The sequence below is a fragment of the Pelophylax lessonae genome (assembly GCF_965119305.1).
Source record: "Pelophylax lessonae genome assembly, chromosome: 2".
Classification (NCBI taxonomy): Eukaryota; Metazoa; Chordata; class Amphibia; order Anura; family Ranidae; genus Pelophylax; species Pelophylax lessonae.
The window spans coordinates 394,790,975-394,814,391 of record NC_138769.1 but is presented as its reverse complement, the minus strand read 5'-3'; the positions used below and the strand labels follow the sequence as shown (position 1 = coordinate 394,814,391).

The following is a 23,417-nucleotide window of genomic DNA, read 5'->3' as shown; positions in this document are numbered from 1 at the left end:
TTGATTGGTCTGCACAAAAGTTATTGCGTCTACAAACTAGGGGAAAGATGTATGTAATTTTTATTTATTAATTTTTTTACTAGTAATGGTGGCGATCAGTGATTTTTAGTGGGACTGTGACATTGCGGCGGACAGATTGGACCCCTGACATTTTTTGGGGGGACCAGTGACATTACTACAGTAATCAGTGCTAAAAATATGCACTGTTACTGTAATAATGACACTAGCAGGTAAGGGGTTAACTCAGGGGCTATCAAAGGGTTAAGTTTTTGCCTAGGGAGTGTTTTCTAACTGCGAGGGGGTGAGCTTGTGGAATCAACACAGAGACCTGCGATCCTACATAGGGGATAACAGGCGCTCTGTGCTGATTCCTGAGAGAATAACGGTCTGCGGTGTTTTCAACAGCAGACCGTCGTTCTCTCTCCATGGGGAGTGATCGCGTGTCCGGCGGGAATCGCGGCCGCCGGCCCCGTGAGTCACCTTCCTTGCTGGCTAAAGATCGCTCCCGCGGATCGGCGCACATGTACAGTGATTTGTGCAAGCGAGCCTACCTGCCTCATTATATCTGCCGTGGCCGGTCGGCAAGTGGTTAAGCTCTTTATGGTTAGACAGCGCTGGTTATATACATTCAAACACCTGAGAGGAACATACACCTCATAGCTCAGCAGCAGTCTTGTAAATGCATTCCATACATGGCATAGCGCAGGGATCACAATATTTTAAAGAAAATGTTAGGACTTATTTTCTATGGCTGATTAAAATTGGTCTGTGTAATATTTCTTAGCTTGTACACTTACAGATCCTTTGCAATCACCTGCTGTCTAAAGTTTGTTGATTTTCTGCATCAGAGTGGCCCGATGGTGCTCATTACTCACGCTCGCAGTGATGGACTTTAAGAAGTGTCTATCATTTGCTTTTCTCAGCAAGCTGTTTTTAGAAGTGTCACTAGCTCTTAGGGTCTCATACAAGGAAAGAATTTCAAGGGACAAAAAGAAAAGAGGTTCACATGTATTTTCTGACATCATCGCTACAATATGGAGGACATGGCAGAATACTTGACTATAAATGAACAAAACCTCCTGAACATATTCTGCTTCTTTCTGTTCCTTCTGCAACTGAAGACTACAGTCCAACAACTGCTTTTTAACCCCATCCAATATATCTGAGACGCAGCCACTGTAAAGCCTTGCAATATGCTTTTGGCCATCGAGGGTAAGCCAATGAGAACAGCTAGAGCTGCAGAGGAGCTGGAAAACTCGTAAGAGGAGGACAGAGTACTGGAGATGGTAGGCAAATGGCCGGAGGTTAAGAAGAGGCATGTACTGCACATATTCCAGAGTATATGGCACATGGAGAAGTTGTTTTTCCAGGAGAGTTCTCACAACTTGACTGAGAAGCTTGCATTCAGTTAAACTGCACCAAGGAAGGACTTGAACCATGGCCACCAAGAACCCCTTGCTAAAGAAATTGACCTCCTTTGGATCCTCTATGTTGACACACAAAAGGGACAGCATTTGGTCTTTCATTTCTCCTGATATACAACAGCATTCCATCCAAGCCAAAAGACCGGTTCCCAGCCCATATTCTGGAAGGTGAAGTGTTGTCCACTCGTCCTCTGAAAGTTTGCAAACCTCAAATAAAGAAGCCGGGACTTCATACTTAAAGTGCTTTCCAAATATTGGCTTCATTCTCAACCGTACAACCCAATCTAAGTGCTCCATTTTTCTGTGTAGCCAGAAAAGTGACTTATGCCAAGTTTCTGTACTATTATCTGCCTCTGGCAAGATCACAATATATATCTGAGTAAGAATTTCAATGATTAACTCTTTGGATTCCAATGTAAGGCAATATGGTTTATCAGAATGCTGCCAGCACCTACTATAGCTATTAAGGAGTTTACATAGAGACATCATAAGTGGAAATGGTGAGCAGGCTAGAACCCAGTGCTTGCCAGAGGTATCTACTGGATTCTCTACACCAAGTGCCTTTTGAAGAATATGCAAACAGGAATTTAAATGAACGCATTCATCAAGTAGGTATGGAAGAACAAATGTCCTTACCACTTCTGCTGGCTGCAGTAGAGATGCAGCGGTGTTCTCTGCATTTTCAGAAGATCCCATTAAATAAGACAGCAAGTATAAAAATTGACTTTCTTCCTTATCTGATGAAAGTTTGCCCCAGCAGGTTTCCATCAAGCACCGGCATATTAATGAGTCGGATACCTCTGTGTTGTTAGAATTCCTAAAACCTAAGGCAGGAAGTGAAATCAGTATCTTTGATAAAAAGACATGAGCACCAAGGTTGGTCACAGCAATGTGACATGCTTTGCTGACCACTTGTTCAGGGTGCAACAGAGCCAGTCTGGCCACTCTAGCAACAGGGTTGTCCTGTGTTACTTTCTGGGAGATCTGATTGAATGTCATGTTGAGCTCTTCCTGAAAATGATCTGTAAATGCCATCATACAATGGGAAAGCCCTTTCTTCCCCCATCTACATAACACTCTCATAAGCACATTATTCATCTTTTCTAAAGGGAGTTCACAGTACAGATCTAAAACAATACTGGCACACTTTTCAATTTGCTTGATATTTTGATTGCTTTGCTCAGATATAGCTTTATCCACAGTTTCCAGTAATTTAAAAATCAGGTCTGCATCCCGAAACAGTTCCTTGTTCTTATTAAGGCAGTTGACCCAGTAATTAGTAAATGCCCAGGCAACTTCTGAAGCAAAGAAATCACAAACTTCTTCATAGCGGTCCATCTTATCTTTAATGATGTTCATGGCAATGGCTGCCATTACGTCAGTGTCATTTCTTGTGTATTTTATTTGAGCTACTGCAGTCTTCTCCTGTAGGCTGGTGATATACTTTGCCATTTCCAAACCATTCTCCCTTTGCTCTGGACATTCTAATGCCAAAATAATTTTCTGCAAGGATGCTAGGCTGCTGTTCATCCTGTAACACTCATACCCAATATCTTCATTGTTATTAATATAATTGTTCAATTCTTCTCCCCACTGAAGAAGCAGATCTTGGAGTAAATTTAAACTAAAGTGCTGAGCCTCTTTTGGTAATCTAAATTTGGAAGCTATGTTTCCACTCTGAACAACCCTCTCTGCCTCCCTTATTGTTTCCGGGAGGTAGCTTTGGGGAAGGTTTTTGGTTCCACTATTACAAAAACTAAGGACAGCAACCAGTTTCTCCAAGTACTGCCTTACGGGAAGATGCCCTGACTCTTTCTCCAGGAATGCAGAAGAGCATAACATGTCTGCCAAGTTAGCAATTGTGTAGCACTTTAGCTTGGCATTAGAGATGCACGGCCTAATTTTTTGTAGCCTATCCAGAATTGCTGCTAGAATACTATTATCTGGAGGTAAAACTTGCTCAGGGTCAGGTTTAAATCTCTTTGAGCTTGGCAAAATGTCATCATTTGTTTTAAACAAGTATTGACATGCAACAGCTGAAAATATCCTAACAGTCTCATCCTGTCTGTGCTTATAACCTTTCATTAGTTCCCACCACACATCTAAAAAGAAAGTCACATCCTCTATAGAGGTTTCATCACAAAGATGGTCTAGCAACAAGGATACTTCATTCACCCAAAAATCTGCTGGCAGTGCCAAGAGCAGCTCTGCAAATATATCTGCTGCCTTCATAGCTTTTAGCAGTTCATACAGAACTGTATTATTTATTTTTGGCATCATGTTTTCCACTGGAAAGAAAACATCCTCTTTCCATTTCCTCTCGATGTCCAGTTCGGCATCCTGGGACAGCTGTGACCGGCAAGAAATAATTTTGGCCCAAAATATAGCGATGGCTCTTTTCCTCCATCCGTGGCTTTGTGACAAGGCACCTGAGCTGATCTCCTTTAGAGCATCAGTTATTGGCTTTTCAATGAGAGGCCAATCAGGCTTCTTAAATTCCAGTAAGGATTTGTGTATGGCAATTTTCTCTGCTAGAAGCAGTGCTCCTTGGAGAACCACTGTTTGTTCACATACATTCCAATATCCTGTATAATAAAACACACAATGATTTACTTACCACAGATGATGTTTATATATTCTATACAAGTCTATACTTAAAAGACAATGAATAAACATGGAAGAACCTGTTAGACTGCATGTTACATAATCAGAGCGGATCTTAGAACATCTGCTAGTCTCAAAAGAAAGGATACAAAATATTCATGAATAGACATGGTTATTTTATAGGTGTCAGTGGGGGTGGCTACAGGGACAGAGGGAACAACCTAAGGGGGAAACAGAAGTACTGAGAAGAGAACATGAAAACATACGTGGGATCCAAAAGATCAGGTTAAATTTACCCTTTTAGTTGTTTCAAAAAACGGAAATGAGAGTTCCCTGTAAAAGAAGAGCTATTATACTCCTCTATCTGGCAGTCTGCGTGTCTTACCATAGCTCTATTCTAATGGCACAGCCTCCTTCAGATTTACTCACTTTCTGCGTTGATGTAGGGGTTAAAGAATGGAAAGCAACTGACAGGTTTCCTTTAATCACTTGCCAACCACCAACAGTACATTTACAGCGGGCAGGTCCCCCAGGTACTACGACATACCCGTACTTCGCGGTGCTCATGCACAATGCACGCACCCCCTTGGGTGTGCAGTGGCATGTTCTGCAACTGCTGTGTCCCCTAGACACAGCTGATTGCGGTTCTCGGTATCAGGCCACTGTGAGCAGCCCAGATAAAACATGATCACTGTACGATCACCTTACATAGTAGAAAATAATTATGAATGGAATCCATTCATTACATCATTGTTTACTATTGTGTGTGTGGTCTGTGATTGGTCACCAGTGATTACGTGACATCTGTACTATGATAGCTGTGGGCCAAACACAGCAACAAAATAGTAAACAATGAGTATGAATGAAAGCCATTCTTGACAGTTCAAATGATTTTTGCTACAGTGATCATCACTAACAAGCAATTACAAATAAAAAAAATCCCTGATCACCCCCCACAGTAGTACAGTGTCACTATAGTGACACTTAACAACTCTGATGACAGAATGCTTAAAAAAAAAAAAATACTTTTTCTTTAAATACATACTATCAGTCAGTATCCCAATAATTCAATATTCTGAATTGCTGACCTGAAATTAGAAGACAGATGCAGAAGACAAGGACATCTGACTGTAATCTAACTTTCTTGCTTGACTTACAGTACTTGTTTTGGGATAGCCACACAAAGCATTTAAGCCAATGGAGCCTTTAGGAAACTAGATTTGCAAAAGGAGGTCAACAATGGTAGCCCCATGTTTCACTCAGGTAAGCTTTACATCAGGGATCTTCAAACTAGCTGTTGCGGAGCTACACATCCCATGAGGCATTGTAAAACTCGGACATTCTCAGACATGACTAGACATGATGGAATTTGTAGTTCCTGAACAACTGGAGGGCCATAGTTTAGAGATCCCTGCTTTTCATTAATGAATAAATGAGGATATCTGGATAAAGCTTGAAAAGCCCACCTACTTTAGATGGCAGCGGAAATATACATATTACATTTTTGTTCTAGGAGTCTGAATGTGAACTGTGGTCCATCGTTCTACCCTTATCTCTGCACTATTATGGGACATGACTATCCACCAAGAACATAAAATACGATACTTACTCCTGTCCTCCCCCAATAGATATTCCTCTGAATTTGCAGCAGTTAGGATTTTTTTTTTCAAGAAAAAAAGTTTTATTGAAAAATTAAGAAGTGCATGAACTAGCAGTTTGGATTAGTGCTACACAAACCATGCAACAGTCATCCAATTTGTCAAAAGGTATGACAGAGAAATACTGTCTGGGACTACCTTCAAGGACAGCAGTTGTAATGATAGGGCTAAATGTATGACTGACTACATAAAGAGACAAAATGCTAGTAATATATTAAAAGTAATATGCACCATGCTTTCTTTACAACATCCAACCCATTTTAAAGTGATTGTAAAGTCTTGTTTTCTTTTAAATAACAAACATTTTATAGTTACCTGCTCTATGCAGTTGATTTTGCACAGAGTGGCCCGGATCCTCCTCTTCTTGGGTCCCTCTTTGGTGCTTCTAGCCTCTCCCTCCTGTTAAATACCCCCACAGCAAGCTGCTTGCTATGGGGGCACCCGAGCCGAGTCACAGCCCCCTCTGTCAATTCAGACACGGAGCTGCGACCCTACCCCACCCCCTCTATCTCCTGAATAGCTTACCAACTTTGACTGACGGCAGGAGCCAATGACGTTGCGCTGCTGTCTTCACCAATGAGGAGGGGAGTCCTGGGCAACTGAGACACTCCTGCAACATCGCTGGGTAAAGATGGGCTCAGGTAAGTATGAGGGGGCTGCTGCACACAGAGGGTTTTTTAAGCTTAATAGAATGCATTAAGAAAGAAAAAACCTTCTGCCTTTACAACCACTTTAACAATAAACCTTTCATTGGAACAAAACTCCTATAAAATGTTGATGTCACATTTTGTTTCTTTCACTGTGATATGAAACAGAAATACAAAAAGTGATTAAAGTAACAAATAAATCAGAAGCAATCAAAACAATTATTATAAGTAATAGTAATCCCAAGGAATCTGCACAGCCTGAACTTCCCAACAAAGAACAGTAGAAAAGCAGACACTGCTCCAGGTGAGACATAGTGTGTGTATATTTTATATATATATATATATATATATATATATATATATATATATATATATATATACACATATACACAGTGGGTACGGAAAGTATTCAGACCCCCTTAAATTTTTCACTCTGTTATATTGCAGCCATTTGCTAAAATCATTTAAGTTCATTCTTCTTCCTCATGAATGTACACATAGCACCCCATACTGACAGAAAAACACAGAATTGTTGACATTGTTGCAGATTTATTAAAAAAGAAAAACTGAAATATCACATGGTCCTAAGTATTCAGACCCTTTGCTGTGACACTCATATATTTAACTCAGGTGCTTTCCATTTCTTCTGATCATCCTTGAGATGGTTCTACACCTTCATTTGAGTCCAGCTGTGTTTGATTATACTGATTGGACTTAATTAGGATAGCCACACACCTGTCTATATAAGACCTTCCAGATCACAATGCATGTCAGAGCAAATGAGAATCATGAGGTCAAAAGGAACTGCCTGAAGAGCTCAGAGACAGAATTGTGGCAAGGCACAGATCTGGCCAAGGTTACAAAAAGATTTCTGCTGCACTTAAGGTTCCTAAGAGCACAGTGACCTCCATAATCCTCAAATGGAAGACATTTGGGACGACCAGAACCCTTCCTAGAGCTGGCCGTCCGGCCAAACTGAGCTATCGGGGGAGAAGAGCCTTGGTGAGAGAGGTAAAGAAGAACCCAAAGATCACTGTGGCTGAGCTCCAGAGATGCAGTCAGGAGAAAGTTGTAGAAAGTCAACCATCACTGCAGCCCTCCACCAGTCGGGGCTTTATGGCAGAGTGGCCCGACGGAAGCCTCTCCTCAGTGTAAGACACATGAAAGCCCGCATGGAGTTTGCTAAAAAACACTGAAGGACTCCAAGATGGTGTGAAATAAGATTCTCTGGTCTGATGAGACCAAAATAGAACTTTTTGGCCTTAATTCTAAGCGGTATGTGTGGAGAAAACCAGGCACTGCTCATCACCTGTCCAATACAGTCCCAACAGTGAAGCATGGTGTTGGCAGCATCATGCTGTGGAGGTGTTTTTCAGCTGCAGGGACAGGACGACTGGTTGCAATCGAGGGAAAGATGAATGCGGCCAAGTACAGGGATATCCTGGACAAAAACCTTCTCCAGAGTGCTCTGGACCTCAGACTGGGCCGAAGGTTTACCTTCCAACAAGACAATGACCCTAAGCACACAGCTAAAATAACGAAGGAGTGGCTTCACAACAACTCCGTGACTGTTCTTGAATGGCCCAGCCAGAGCCCTGACTTAAACCCAATTGAGCATCTCTGGAGAGACCTAAAAATGGCTGTCCACCAACGTTTACCATCCAACCTGACAGAACTGGAGAGGATCTGCAAGGAGGAATGGCAGAGGATCCCCAAATCCAGGTGTGAAAGACTTGTTGCATCTTTCCCAAAAAGACTCCTGGCTGTATTAGATCAAAAGGGGGCTTCTACTAAATACTGAGCAAAGGGTCTGAATACTTAGGACCATGTGATATTTCAGTTCAAAATTTAAGGGGGTCTGAATACTTTCCGTACCCACTGTATATATATATATATATCTCTATGATCCCCTTTCTGATTCACAGGGTGCCAGTTCCCAACACTGAATACCCCTAGTTTGCCATAGTTACAAGAAGCAAACATTTGAGTTTTCTGAGAGTTTAAGAAGAGAGATCAAAATATTAGTTTTAAGAATGCTAAAAGTACTTTTTAGCATTCTTATGGATTGTGCAGCATTTATAGAAGCACGGCTGCATTCATCACTTATTACAAAGCCCAAATCCAGCTACAAGATTTAAACAAACTTGTGCTGCTACTGCATTGTTTATATTATGTTAATGCTCCTCATTTAATAAGGAAGTCAGCAATGGTGGCCTCCAGATTTTTCCCTCATCAAGCTTTATTTTAGGTTTGGGATTTGAAAGATGAAATGTGAAATACCCCCCTTACATGGCGGAGTGGGACAGAGATCTCTCTACGAGATCAGATCTTAAAATCCGGCAAAACCACCTTAAAGTGGTTGTAAACCCACTTTGTTGACATTTACCTATAGATAAGCCTATATTAAAGCCCCGTACACACGTACCGATTGTCGGCCGTACATATTCGGCCGACGACCGATCGGCCGATTGTAGGCTTGTTAGTATGATGCTGCCGACAGCGCATTTTCGGCCGAACAGAATCTGTTGTGCAGGCATTAAAATTTTTGTTGGCCAACACCAGAGCGGCCGATTGCTCGCCAGTCAGTACAGAATTCAGCCGACAAACAGCCGATTAGCAAGACTGGGCATGCTCAGAAAAGAAAAAACACACGGAAAGTTAACCATCACATGACATCACTTCTGCAGTCGGCTGTTGTTGGCCGACAAAATTAATGTGCAGTCTTTTGCAGTTTTCAACAGACACGACAGCCCTGGACAAAAGACGGCCGATCGTTCAGCCGACGTTCGCTACGTGTGTACGGGGCTTAAGGCTTACTATAGGTGCTATAAATATCTCCTAAACTTGCACCGTTTAGGAGATATTTACAGTGCATGCAGCCGATGACGTCATCAGTGCATGCGCTCTGAAGGAACGGCCACCCGTGCTGTTCCTTCAGAGCCCAGTGCCGTGAACGGCGACTCCCCCGCGCATGCGCAGGAGTGATGTAATCGCACCTCCGGTCAATCAGATGGCTGGAGGAAGCGATCCAGGAAGCAAGACGGCCGAACATGTCAGCCGTCCTGTTGGCACTGCAGGGGCTTCGTTTTAGGTAAGTACTTCACAATGAGCTAGTATGCGATGCATACTATGCTCATTATGCCTTTGTCTTTACAGCTTTTTTTTTTCACATTTTTTTCAGTGGGTTTACTTCCTCTTTAAGAGATGGTACCTTGGCCAGGTACTAGATGATACCTTGTCTCACCCTGCCTAGCTAAAATATATGTCAGAGTGTGTCGCAATACTGTTTCCAAGGATGTACCCTACAGGACTCTATGCTTCATATCTCGTGGGAGTGCCCTATAACACAGAGTACTGGAATACAGTTTTTCATTTACTGCAAAGAGTCCTGGCTTCAGATATCCCACAACAACCTCAGTATCCCTTGTTAATGAACCTATCCCTTAAAAAGGAACAGGGGTGCACAGGATACCCAGCATATAGCCCAATTGCAGCAAAGGTGCCCAGTGCAACCCCTCACCAGTATTCCAATAATACAAACAACTGACCACTGCCCCCATCTATAAATGGCCTTCACAGCAAGGAGTACATGGAAGGGCAAGGCATGTAAAACAAAATCAAAGAAAATTCCCAGCTCAACTCGCCAGCCAGCCTGCTACCAACCAAATGAATCTAACAGTCTGTGTTAAAACCAGGGGTTTAGTTAGCACGCATAAAGAGCCCACCCCCCAAAGGCACTGCGCACAATGGACACAACCCCTGTTTTTACCACACAGGTTAATGCACACACGTTGACTACAGGTTAATTTGGTTGGTAGCAAGCAAGCTGGAAATGGTCTTTGATTTGTTTTACATGTGTTTCCCTTCCATGTGCTCCTTGCTGCGAAAGCCAGTTATACGTGGGGGCAGTGGCCATTTGTTTGTCTCCCTGACTCATACAAAGCACAACAAACTCATGGATTATGAACAATAAACAAATGGTCAGCTAAGTAGATACACATTAAGATAAAACAGTTTTAAAAAAAAAAAAAAAAAAAACGTGGATACCTTGGACCACACATATAAAGATTCGCCTGGATGCATAAATCTAACTAAGCAGCTTCATTCTATATAGGGGACCTCTAGGCCTGAACACTTCTCTTACTTCCTAATTTCCTCTTCCCTATCTTCTTTCTTATCGTTCCTATTTCTTCTTGACAGAAGAAAAATATTGCCATATTGTGATCTCGGACTGCAACCAAGAACCTTGTGGGGTCTGTCTATGCTGAGGGATGGATTACATCTATAGCTAAAGTCACTTTGGTAGCCTATCCAATAGACTGCAATCTTTCTCTGTGTTCCTTTTATGTATTGAGTTTTTTCATTTGATGATACTTGGTCTGAGATCGCTATATTTTGTAAACCTTTTTATATCTATTTTATACTTCTTAATAAAAACTACTGAATAAAATGTGAACGGCCTGTGTGCCAACATTTTGTAAATAATGAAGTTCTTTTTGTTTGATTACTATGTACCAGTTTTGAAGGGCAGAGGTTACACAGATCTGGAAATTTGCCTCTTTTGTGAACTATATTTTATGAGTTTTCTTTGGGGATTGCTTGAAACGCATAACTCCACATGATCTCAAACACCAGCTGTAATTCAGATCTATCCAGACTGCTTCGTGTGCAGTTATCATTCATAAACGCACAGAGAAGAAGTTTTCAAAAAGCGGCTGGTGAAATACATTCACAAAGTAGTTGCAGTCACAGTTCAACCACCTTGTTACACAATACCGACATAAACAATATTGGACTGACTATAGTAGAACTAAAAGCACATACAGTACAGCAGTAAAGTCACATGTGGTATTATCTCCTTTCAATTCACTGACACAGTGTAAAGGCCTAACAGATTGCAAACTAATTACATGTATTGTTTAGGTAGGCACCGCCCAGCAGTAATAACGGCTTGTTTAGTTCTAGAGGATATACTTTCCTGATCCTCTGTATTGGTAGAGAGGTCCCCACAGCAGCTTCTCCCAAAGGCTCCAGTGGTCTAACGTCCTGGTATCATCAAGACCGATGCAATGTCCATAGCTCTGAACTGGACGTGAGGATGCCAAAGTACAGACCGCTTCTGAAACATGGGGGAGCTACATCTGCCTGAGGAGCAGAGGATCAGGTAAATTAGGCCTTGTTCACACAGTCGCTGTGTCCCAATATTACACCCGCGTGGGTGTGGGGCCCCAAATACAGACAGTGCAAGTTTAGGGATTCTAACCCACATGGATGTCATAGTTGTCTCCAGGCAGCCGCTGTGTCCCAATAGACATCAATGGGACTGCTTGCAAGCGGGGATGCATGGAACACCTTTGTATCCCCATGCAGGTAAACCTGGCCCTGCATGGATGCACAGTATCGTGTGCTTAATGTGAACAAGACCTAAAAGTGCTTTTACTCTCCTCTAGACCAGGGGTCTCCAAACTTTTCAAACAAAAGGCCAATTTATTCTCCTTCAGACTTGAGGGCCGGATTGTGGCCAGCGGGAGCATAATAAGTTCCAGGCCAAGCATCGGCGAGAATAAATATGGCCTCAGGATTTGTGTTCAGTTAGAGGATTAGTAGGAGGAATAGTGTCCCATCATTGGTATCAGTGGAAGAAATAGTGTCCCCTTGTTGGTGTCAGTGGGAGGAATAGAGCCTCAAGGGTCGGATAAAGGCTAGCAAAGGGCCACATCCAGCCCTCGGGCTGCAGTTTGAAGACCCTTGCTCTAGACCAAAACGAGTAGTTACTGTACAACTAAATTAAATTATAAATGGGTGGGGGGGGGGGGGGGATTTGAACACCTGTCAGTATTTATTGCAGTCTGTGCACCCATTAGGAAGATTCACCCTATTTGTCCTGTTTACCGCTACCGCCGAAAGTGAATTCCAAAATTTTGGGTTGTCCCCAGCACAGTAAGAGTGGAAATCTTTTAATGGGGACACTAGTTCTGGTGACAACAATGGATTCCATCACTTTGGAAGGAATACCTCTTACTTCCTGTTTTTGGCTAAAGTGAAGAGAAATTTCCCCAATAGGACAAAAAAAAAAAAAAATATGACAGGGATTAAAAACCCTCCCTCTATCCAAAATGAAAAAAAAAAAAGTGTTTCCTTTAGCTCTAACAGTGAAGGCCCAGCCCTGCTGCAAGGAAGAATATTCTGATTTCTGGAAGCTGGGCTTTAATGTATTTTTAATTTCATCTTGTCAAAGTACCAAAATTGACCTGATATCAGCCTCTTGTTATCCATTTTACAGCAGCAGTCTGATAGAGGGAAGGCAGCACTCGGGGGCAAATTAGGAGTGCTGCATTCCCATGCTCTGACAAGAAACTTACTGGGATGAAAAGAGAGCAGAGAAATTCCATCACCTGAATTTTCCCCTCAACCTAGGGGCAGGGAGGTGACCATACAATAGTCCTTAAATAAATGCTGGACTTGGTCACCTGTTCAGCTTTGCTGTCTTCCATGGTTGAGTTTTTGACATGGCATCTGCCTTTGCAGCTATTATAACTTCAGCTCTTCTAAGAAGGCTGTCCACAAGGTTAAGGAGTGTGTCTATGGGAATGTTTGACCATTCTTCCAGAAGCGCATTTGTGAGGTCAGTCACTGATGTTGGAAGAGAAGGCCTGGCTCGCAGTCTCCGCTCTAATTCATCCCAAATGTGTTGAGGTCAGGACTCTGTGCAGGTCAGTCAAGTTCCTCCACCCCAAACTCGCTCATCCATGTCTTTATGGACCTTGCTTTGTGTACGGGTGCGCAGTCATGTTGGAACAGGAATGGTCCATCCCCAAACTGTTCCCACAAAGTTGGGAGCATGAAATTCTCCAAAATGATTTGGCACACTGATGCTTGAAGAGTTCCCTTTACTGGAACTAAGCCCAACCCCACACCATAATCCCCCCTCCACCAAATGATTTGGACCAGTACACAAAGCAAGGTCCATAAAGACATGGATGAGCAAGTTTGGGGTGGAGGAACTTAACTGGCCAGCACAGAGTCCTGACCTCAACACATTTGGGATGAATTAGAGTGGAGACTGCAAGCCAGGCCTTCTCATCCAACATCAGCGACTGTCCTCACAAATGCACTTCTGGAAGAATGGTCAAACATTCCCATAGACACACTCCTAAATCTTATGGACAGCCTTCCTGTTTTAGCTGCAAAGAGTGGGCCAACTCAATATCAAACCCTACAGACTAAGACTGGAATGCCATTACACTTCATGAGCGTGTAAAGGCAGGGACCCCTATACTTTTGACAATATAGTGTAATATAATTTATTTTTTAGGGATGCACCGATACCCATTTTTTTTTTTTTTATAAGGACAAGTACCGATATATTTTTGCAAGTGTTTGCAGATACCTGCAGCGGTTAGACTGGGTTCACATATGTGCAGTCCGGTTTTGTGAGTGGGATTTAGCCTCCTTTGGTGTGACTTTTTTCAGCGGTTCAGGTGCAATTCAGGTGTGAATTGTCAAAGTGTAGGACAATGGAAATCACACCTAAACCATGCTCAAACTTGTACCGGACTCTTTTTAAAAAACGCACTGAGGCTGGCGCGCACTTATGTGAACCAAGTCTTACAGTCTGCAGTCTTACAATCTGATGATAAAAGTAAAAAAGATGTCTGACTGGCTACATAAGAAATGGATCGTTCAGATAGGCTGTTGCTTTACATAACTCTAAAGAAGAATGTACAATGAATTGTCTTGTCAGCTTTAAAATACAACAGAAGGGAACAACTTACCAAAATCCATAGTTTGGCAACTTTCCTCCAATTCACAGCATCATTTAAGTATTAACCTAGAAAAAATAACATCATATATTTATTTACAATACTACAATAATGTTTTTTTCTGTGTCCATGTGCCACAATAATCTGTTTGAGAGTGGTTTTATAATTATCAATCAGCTTCTGCACCTGCAGGGCTCTAATGAGGAAAGTTGCAGGGTCTGCATGCATTTAGACGGGATTTCCCTTTGAGAGTATTTTACCAAAAATGACATTTTTGTTGCAGGGGATGCCAAAATCATTTTTTTTCTTTTTTTTAAATAGCAGGTTGATTCTATATGAAATATGCTGAGATAATTTTAATATTTTGGAAGTATCATATTGCACATTGATTTGTTGGAAAGGAGGTATCACCTGGCACGGTTTATGATCTCCTTTTAACATCCATAATCCTCTACCTCAGCTTCCTGCACAAACTGTCCCTCTTATGTTTGATGTGTATATTTTAAAGTTGAACTCCAGGCAAATACAAAAAGACAATTCACACAGTTCTGTTTTTTTACAGCATTAATTGTGTTTTTTACTGCAAAACATGTAAGTGCCTGAAATTGACTTGGTATCCGTGAATTGAAATTCTTTGTACAGAAGCACTTGGACTGGGAGAGGAAGTAGCAACAGAGTGAGCCAAACAACTGTGGTACAGTGCTCACAAATTATCCAGGAGCATGCTGATAACAGGAGAGAGCATAGTGACAGAAATAGTAAGAAACAGGCTGGGAATAGAGGAGACCTGTAAGCGTTAAAGTGTTACTAAACCCACAACAGTAAAATCAGTGTGTATATGCAGTAAAGCATGCTGTTTATCCTCACTGTGGAACCTAAGGGGTTAATCCTCAGCATTGTGAAAAAGGCTGTTTAATCCTGTCTCCTCTAATCCTCCCCTTACTTCACTTTCCCAAAGCCATCTCTTGCCTTGGAGACACTCTGCACATGAGAATGAATATAATCCCGTGCAAAATGTCTAATATATATATATATATATATATATATATATATATATATATATATATATATACACACACACACACACACACACACACATTTTGCTAGAATGCTAAAAAGGTGTATGAAACCAAATATATAAAATAAATTATATATATATATATTATATATATTTATTCTTTTTAAAAAGGTGGCTGGTAGATAAATATGTACAGTGCTGTAATAAAGAGAATAAATAACCAAAAGTGCTAAAATACTTGCGCCAATATGCGATACTAATTTATAAAGGATTACCCTTCTCATAAAGTGACAATGTGCTCTTCAAAGGGCTTAATCCCAAAAACTCTGCACATGCTCAGCTTGGTGTGTATTGCTAGAGAGTGTTTTTTTTTGTTTTGTTTGTTTGTTTGTTTTTTGAGAGGGTGCACGTGATTGCCACAGGGCCAATCAGTGCTGTCCAGGTAGAAAGTAAAGGGTCATGCAGCCTCATAGAACAGTCAGAGAAGCTTTAACCAGACACTGATAGAAGTCACAAGACTGCTATTGCTGTAGAGAAAAGGTGTTTAGCAGTTTATATTCTTTAAAATAATTGCATTTCCATGTTCTGTGTACTGGGGGAGACCAGATATAGGGAGTGCAGGGTCCTGGGTTTAGGAACACTTTAATCGCAGCAGAAAAAAAAAGAAAATCAGGTTTCCTTTCCTGTCAGACACAACTGTGCTGGGAGGAAAAAATGTGAATCTTAGGACTGGATGGAAATACAAATCATTTGACAGTATTTTACCTGCAAATCATCGGCTTGCCTGACGTTCAGCTTTAACTAGGAAAAGTGGTAATATTTTTGGTGTCCCCCTTAAGAATTGCTGTCTCACAAATGAAATAAATGACACATTTCTAGAGTGTGGTGAAAGTGTAAGATCTGCCATAGATATCCTATACCTTTCTACAATAGAGAGATAAAAATTTCCTAAAAAATGTTATTAAACATTCTTTCCAGTTACAGCTTGCACTTTGTACTCGTGACACTTTAACCACTTGCCTACCGGGCATTTTTACTCACTTCCTGCCCAGGCCAACTTTCAGTGCGGTCACACTTTGAATGACAATTGTGCGGTGATGCAACACTGTATCCTTATGAGATTTTTTATCATTTTGTTTCACACAAATAGAGCTTTCTTTTGGTGGTATTTAATCACCTCTGGGTTTTTTATTCTTTAGCTTAACAAAAAAAAAGACTGTACATTGTGGAATAAAATAAAAAAATGTTCATAGTTTGCAAAAAGGTCATTTTTCTCCTTCACTAATGTGTGCTGATGAGGCTGCACTGATAGGTGGCACTGGTGGGACTGCACTGATAATCAGTGCCCTGTTTATCAGGTCCAATGTCCCTTAAACACAAGCCAGTTATCGGCTTTTTTCTTCTCTCTTCAGGCTGTCAAGCTTGGAGGAAAGAAGAGTCGATAACCGACTTGTGTTTACATCCTGTGATCAGCTGTCATTGGATACAGCTGATCATGTGGTAAAGGGCCGCTGTAATTGTCCCTTTACCCCGATCAGGACACCCTCTTGGCAAACTAAGCCCATGCTGTGGTGGTCTTTTGGCTATAGCACAGCCAGGAAGTGGTTAAAGTAGATCACTTTTGCAAGCATGTCCGAGTACGTCTAGCCACAGCGGGTTTGAAAAACTTCCACTGGAAAATTGAAGGAGTCAAGTGGAAAACTGTTGACAAAAAAGCAACTGCATCCAATCAGATACAATCAAATTCATAGAGTTAGGACTGCACAGTACACAGAGAAGCCTTCACGTAGGTAGTGCGGCTTACACATTTATTTGCAAATGTGTGCAAACAAACCCATTGTTTTTAATGTGACTTGTTAGACAGGGTCCATTTGGTTTTTTTGCAGGCTGGCTGGTAAATGTGCTGGGAAATCCTTTGTTTGTTTGGTATGTGCATTGCCCTTCCATGTGCACCTTGCTGCAAAGGCCAGTTATAGATTGGGGTGGCTGCCACTTTTCTTGTACAGTTGGTTGAATTGGGTGCAGGGATGCCTTCAGCTGCCATTGTGCTCTCTGGGTGTCCCATGTGTCTACTGTGTTGAGCTCCCTCCAGGCACACCTGTCCTCAGTCTATCCACTGCTATATATTCTCCAACTAAGACCACTCAAAAATTCATAGTGTTAGGACTGCAGAAGATAGAGAAGCCTGAATGTGTGCACTGTGTGATATGCATATATTTGCAAATGTGTGCAAACAAAAACCCTCTGTGTTAACGTAAATTGTTAGACAAGGTCTATTGGGTCGTTTAGTAGGCTGTCTGGGAAATCTTTAGTTTGTTTGTGGCAGGCATTGCCCTTCCATGTACACTTTACTGCAATGGTCAGGGATAGGTTGGGGTGGTTGCCACTTTTTTGTCCAATTAGATACAATCACTGTTCGGGTATTCAGACTCAAATTTGAATGGCGGCAGGCAGTGGATGCTGCACCTATGCCTCCCTGATGCACAAATGCCAGAGGGGCGCACAGCAGCTAGATGCCCCAGATGCAAAAAGTCTTAAAGACTAAAGCCCCGTACACACGTACCGATTGTCAGCCGTAAATATTCGGCCGACGACCGATCGGCCGATTGTAGGCTTGTTAGTATGATGCTGCCGACAGCGCATTTTCGGCCGAACAGAATCTGTCGTGCAGGCATTAAAATTTTTGTTGGCCAACACCAGAACGGCCGATTGTTTGCCAGTCAGTACAGAATTCGGCCGACAATCAGCAGATTTGCAAGACTGGGCTCAGAAAAGAAAAAAGACAAGGAAAGTTAACCATCACATGACATCACTTCTGCAGTCGGCTGTTGTTGGCCGACAAAATTCGTGTGCAGTCTTTTGCACTTTTCAGCGGACACGACAGCCCTGGACAAAAGACGGCCGATCGGTCGGCCGACGATCGGTACGTGTGTACAAGGCATAAGTTTACACTTAGGAGTCTCTTACACCCATATTCTGAGTATAACAACATGCTCCTAGTGACCCACCTCTTGCCACCAGAACTCCCCGCTCTGACAGCGGGTGGGGGATCATCTCCCTACACCTGCTGTCACAATTTAAAAATAGTTCAGCTGTGTGAGGCTCCACCCACATGGCCATGTCATTCATTCACAGTTTCCTGTGGACAAATTAGACTACAAGTAGTGTCAGCTATTGCGGCTGACGGCTTGCAGTTCTCAATTAAAAGTGGTTGGAAACCTCAGACAAGAAATATGAGCAAAGCATATCCCTCTATAACGTTTACTTGTCTCAATCCAGAGCACTAAGGCTGGCCATACACTATACAATTTTCTTGTTCAACTTTCCTTTAGATTTACCAAAACCATGTGATCTAGGGTCAAACCTAAACACTTTCAATTTGTATGCAATCAGGCAGGCCCTTGCACTACATAGTTTAAGGTAAATCTAAAGGAAATTGAATAAGAAAATTGTATAGTGTATGGCCAGCCTTAGTGTAAATTTCTGTTTGCTGCTTCTTTCCTCTGCTATCAGCATGAGTCACTTCTGACTAGTTATCCTGACACCAAGGGAAAAAAGGCGGAGGGAGCTCCAACTGATTGACAGCCTCAGCTCTGTTGATGTGTGTTTTCCTTTCCCTCCAGTCAGCTTTCCCTCACTAAATGTAACTTCAGCAACCCGCCCCCTGCTTTTCAGAGCTGAGAGCTCCTGTGTAAAACTTGCAATTTTCCACTTGTTACAAAAAAATGAAAAACTGAAAGGATGTAGGGGGAAAGATGCTGCAGATAAACAGATACAACTGATATAGGAGGATTTATTTAATCTCTGTGTATCAGCTGAGGCCAATCACTTCACTTGGCATATGTAAGGGTTTACAACCACTTGGTGAACGTCCTTGTAGTTCATTGATCTTTCTTCCCTCTATCAGAGCTTACTGAGTGTCTGAAGCAGCCACACATTGCACCTGCAATCTTCTGATCCTAGCTGCAATGCTTTAAAAAATGCAATGAAAACTTTTTTTTTTTGCTTGCAACAAAGATGTGCATTTATTATTATTATTTTCCTTAAAAGGTGAACCTATCCTTTAAAAGCAAGCTGCATAACCCACTGACATATGATCAAGGATACAGGTATTCTATCTACCGCTACCTATCAGATTCTGCAACCGGAAGTGACGTTCAGATGAGAAAAACTTACTGTGCATGCGCTATGCGTTCCAACATGGCCGCTATGTGTTCCAATAGGTTTCCTAATGTGACAGAACAGGAAGCAGCGGTGGGCAATATCTTACATCCATGCAAGTCTTGAATTTCACACTGATTTTAGCAGTAAACTCACCTTATTTACTGAAATAGACCATTTCACACGACCGAGTTAATTGATCTATTTTACTATATAATCAGTTGGTCGCTGAGCAGTGCGGGGTGTACCAAGATGGCCGTCGCCACCCTCTACCTGCAAGTTTCTCGCTATATTTACTATATTACAATAATAACAGAAATGTAATACTGTGATTCAGTATATAAGGTGAGTTTACTGAAAAAATCTATGTAAATTTCAAGACTTGATTGGGTGTAAGAAGATGTCCACCACTGCTTTGTGTTCTGTCACATTAAGAAAACTATTGGAACGCATAGCGGCCATGTTGGAACGCATGGTGCATGCGCAGTAACTCTCTCGTCCGACCGTCACTTCTGGTTGCAGAATCTGATAGATAGCGGTATTCTGATAGAACACAGGCACTACAGGTGCAGGGATGAGCTCAGATATGTTCTGGCACGGGTCTTGAGCTATCCTGCCAGGAGGCTGTCGCTGCAAACAGCCAATCATAGGTGGTGAGGGCATTCCTGCCACCCGCAGCCCCACATACACACACACCTTTTATATGCGCAGCTGAAGGGAATGCCTATGATTGGCCATCCGCTTTGACAGCTTCCTGGCGGGATAGCTCAGGCTCGTGTCCCTTATATACCTGAGGTGTATGGAATATTGTTTACACTGCCCTCCATGTAAACATGAAGTGACTGCTGTGCTTTAACACTGCCAATAAAAAGTGAAGCTGCTTCTACCATCTACAATGCACTTGATTTATATACTGAGGGTCACTTACTTATACACAGCTCTCCCTTTCACTATATACACACATTATCAAACTCCACAGGACTTAGAAACTATACAGGGTGCTACTTACAGGTGTCAGAGGAATTATGTCTAGAGCCACGTGTGACAATCCTCAGGTATTATTCGGAGGAGACATATCACTTTGTATCACACACATGACACGAGAGTCAACACACACCTGCATTCAGTGAATAGAGCCGCCAGAATCACACAGCACACACTTGTCTCCAGAAGAAAGCAATGAAAAATGAGGTATGAAATGTGCACTTCACACAGCGCTATAGAAATAGGGGACATTTTCTTGAAGCCCAAGCTATTCCTGAGCTATGTAATCCACGGAAAAATGGCGCCTGAAACGGAGACACAAAGACAGAAATGAAAGTTAGTGATGTCATCTAGAGGCGCCTCAGCATTGATTGGTGGATTGGAAGAGTGGGTGTATCTTTAGTCTCTTGTATGGTGTACACACGGAGAAAAGATATAAATGCAGGATGGTGATGGGTGGGTGTAAGGGTTGCCATCTCATCCCTTTAAACCAGGACACACATTAATTATTAGGTTCTGTGGCTGATTACCCCCTTAATGACCGGAAGGATTTGCCCCCTTAATGACCAGGTCATTTTTTTGCAATTCGGCACTGCGTTACTTTACCGGATAATTGCGCGCTCGTGCAACGCTGTACCTAAATAAAATCGATGTCCTTTTTTTCCCACAAATAGAGCTTTCTTTTGGTAGTATTTGATCATTTTGTTTTTTGGGCTATAAAAAAAAGAAAAGGTTTTTTACTTTCTGCTATAAAACATTCCCCAAAAAAAAAAATTGAAATCAAATTTTTTTTTTATCATTTTAGGATAATTTGTATTCTGCTACATATTTTTGTTTAAAAAAAAAATCCAAGCTTAATTTAATTGATTTGCGCAAAAGTTATGGCATCTACAAACTAGGGGAAAGATTTATGTCATTTTTATTTATTTATTTTATTAATAGTAATGGCGGCGATCAGCAATTTTTAGCGGGACTGCGACATTGCGGATTGGACACCCAACTGACATTTTTGACACTTTTGGGGGGACCAGTGACATTACTACAGTAGTCAGTGCTAAAAATATGCACTGTTACTGTAATAATGACTGGCAGGAAAGGAGTTAACCCAGGGGCGATCAAAGGGTTAAATGTGAGCCTAGGGAGTGTTTTTTAACTGTGATGGGGATGGTCTTATTGGATCAACATAGAGACCTGTGATCCTAAATAGGAGGAACATAGGAGCCCTGTGATGATTACTGACAGAACAGCGGTCTGCTCTATTTACAATGGCAGACCGCCGTCCTGTCTTCCCAGGAAGTATTCGCGGGTGCCCGGTGGCAATCGCGACCGCCGGCCCACAGATCAGCTTCCCCTCTCGCGAATCAGCATGCGCGCCCCCCCCCCCCATGCTCGCTCCTGAGGAGCGACGTAAGGGTATGGCGATTCGCACAGCCGAGCCAGCCTGCCGCAGTATATCTGCGGCGGGTGGTCAGCAACTGGTTCAGGTGGTAATTAACCTCTTGCCGACCGCCCACAGTAGTATTTATACAGTAACAGTGCATAATATTTAGCACTGATTACTGTATTAATGTCACTGGTCCCCAAAAAGTGTCAAAAATGTCAGTTAGGGGCCCAATCTGTCCGCCACAATGTCGCAGTCCTGCTAAAAAACGCTGATCACTGCCATTACTGATAAAAACAAAAAAATAAATAAAAATTCCAAAAATCTATACCGTAGTTTGTAAACGCTATAACTTTTGCGCAAACCAATTAAAATACGCTTTTTGGGATTTTTTTTACCAAAAATATGTAGCAGAATACAAATTGGCCTAAACTGGTAAAAATTAGATTTTTTAAATTTTTTAATTGGGAATGTTTTTAGCAGAAAGTAAAAAATATGGCGTTTTTTTCAAAATTGTTGCTCTTTTTTTGTTTATAGCGCAAAATCTAAAAACCGCACAGATGAGCAAATACCACAAAAGAAAGCTCTATTTGTGGGGAAAAAAGGACATCAATTTTATTTGAGTACAGCGTCGCATGAACGCGCAATTTTTCATTAAAGTAACGCAGTGCCGAATCGCAAAAAAGGTCCTGGTCATTAAGGGGGTAAAACCTTCCGGAGCTGAAGTGGTTAAACTCACTTAGTGCCTTATGTGCATTATATCAGCCTCAGAACCTGTGTAATTCATATGTGTCCTGGTTAAAAGGGATGAGGTGGCAACCCTAGTGGGTGTGTCTTCACTCTCCGAATGCATACCAGCCTTTTTCTACCAGGGTGCCTTGGCAAAATGCCTAAAAATTGCCCCAAAATTGTATACAAGCCGATGGGTGGATTGACCTGCCTTTTAGTTCCACAAAGCCACATATTTTCATTGTATACCATTAGCTTTCCGCCCGATGGACTCCATTTTGCTCAGCGGGGGATCGCTCCACCAATCCCCGCTGAGCAGGTGGAGCCCCGCTCTCCTCTATGGGAGATCAACACTGCCTGTCCATTTTCATCTGATCCGATCTTCTAGACAGATGGAAAACAGTTTCCATCCACCTGGATTTTGTGGATCGGATCGGATATTAGCGGGTGTCAGCGGACATGTCACTGCAGACATCCACTGCTCCATAGAGGTGCATGGAGTGTCCAACTAGGTCCGCCTAAAAAACTGTCAGGCGGACCTGATCGGACAGCCCGTGTGAAAGGGGCCTTACGATCTTCTAGCTGCCAGAGTCCTAACGACTAATGGCATCATCAGTTGATAAGGATGATATGCAGGCAACTGACATCCTCCTTGTTTGACCCTCCCTTGCCTCTCTATCAGCTTTGGGGTCTCATTAGCTAAGTGATGGAGAAAAAGTGAGGGAGGAGAGAAACATTAGATTACTAGTCAGTACCAGTTTGCAAAAGTGTATTTGCTTTGGAAGAATAAATCACCTTTAACGTTGGGTGTCCTTTGTGTATTGATGGTGCTGCATTATGTAAAACTATCAGAATAGTTTTTACATTTTAGAATGGGGGCGCCTCAAGAATGTCCATAGTTTTGGAGGGTGCCTCGAGATTATCGATAATTTTAAAGGGTGTGTGAAAAAAGGTTGAGAAGATCTGGTGTATACGCACAGCAAAGTATAAACTCAGGATAGTGATAAGTGGAATGGAAGAGTGCGTGTCTTCTTTTGGATAGAGTGGA

The 23,417-nt window shown here is 42.1% G+C and overlaps 1 protein-coding gene across 1 annotated transcript; it reads right to left on the bottom strand.

Moving 5' to 3' along the window:
- Positions 1 to 726: 726 nt before the first annotated feature.
- Positions 727 to 20,442, bottom strand: GEMIN4 (gem nuclear organelle associated protein 4). Its single transcript, XM_082247166.1, has 3 exons — positions 20,393 to 20,442; positions 14,109 to 14,164; positions 727 to 4,009 (listed from the first exon to the last, which is right to left on the bottom strand). Exons 2-3 carry the CDS (start codon positions 14,116 to 14,118, stop codon positions 822 to 824), a joined length of 3,198 nt encoding a protein of 1,065 aa, XP_082103292.1. The 5' UTR covers positions 14,119 to 14,164; positions 20,393 to 20,442; the 3' UTR covers positions 727 to 821.
- Between the last annotated feature and the right edge of the window lie 2,975 nt (positions 20,443 to 23,417).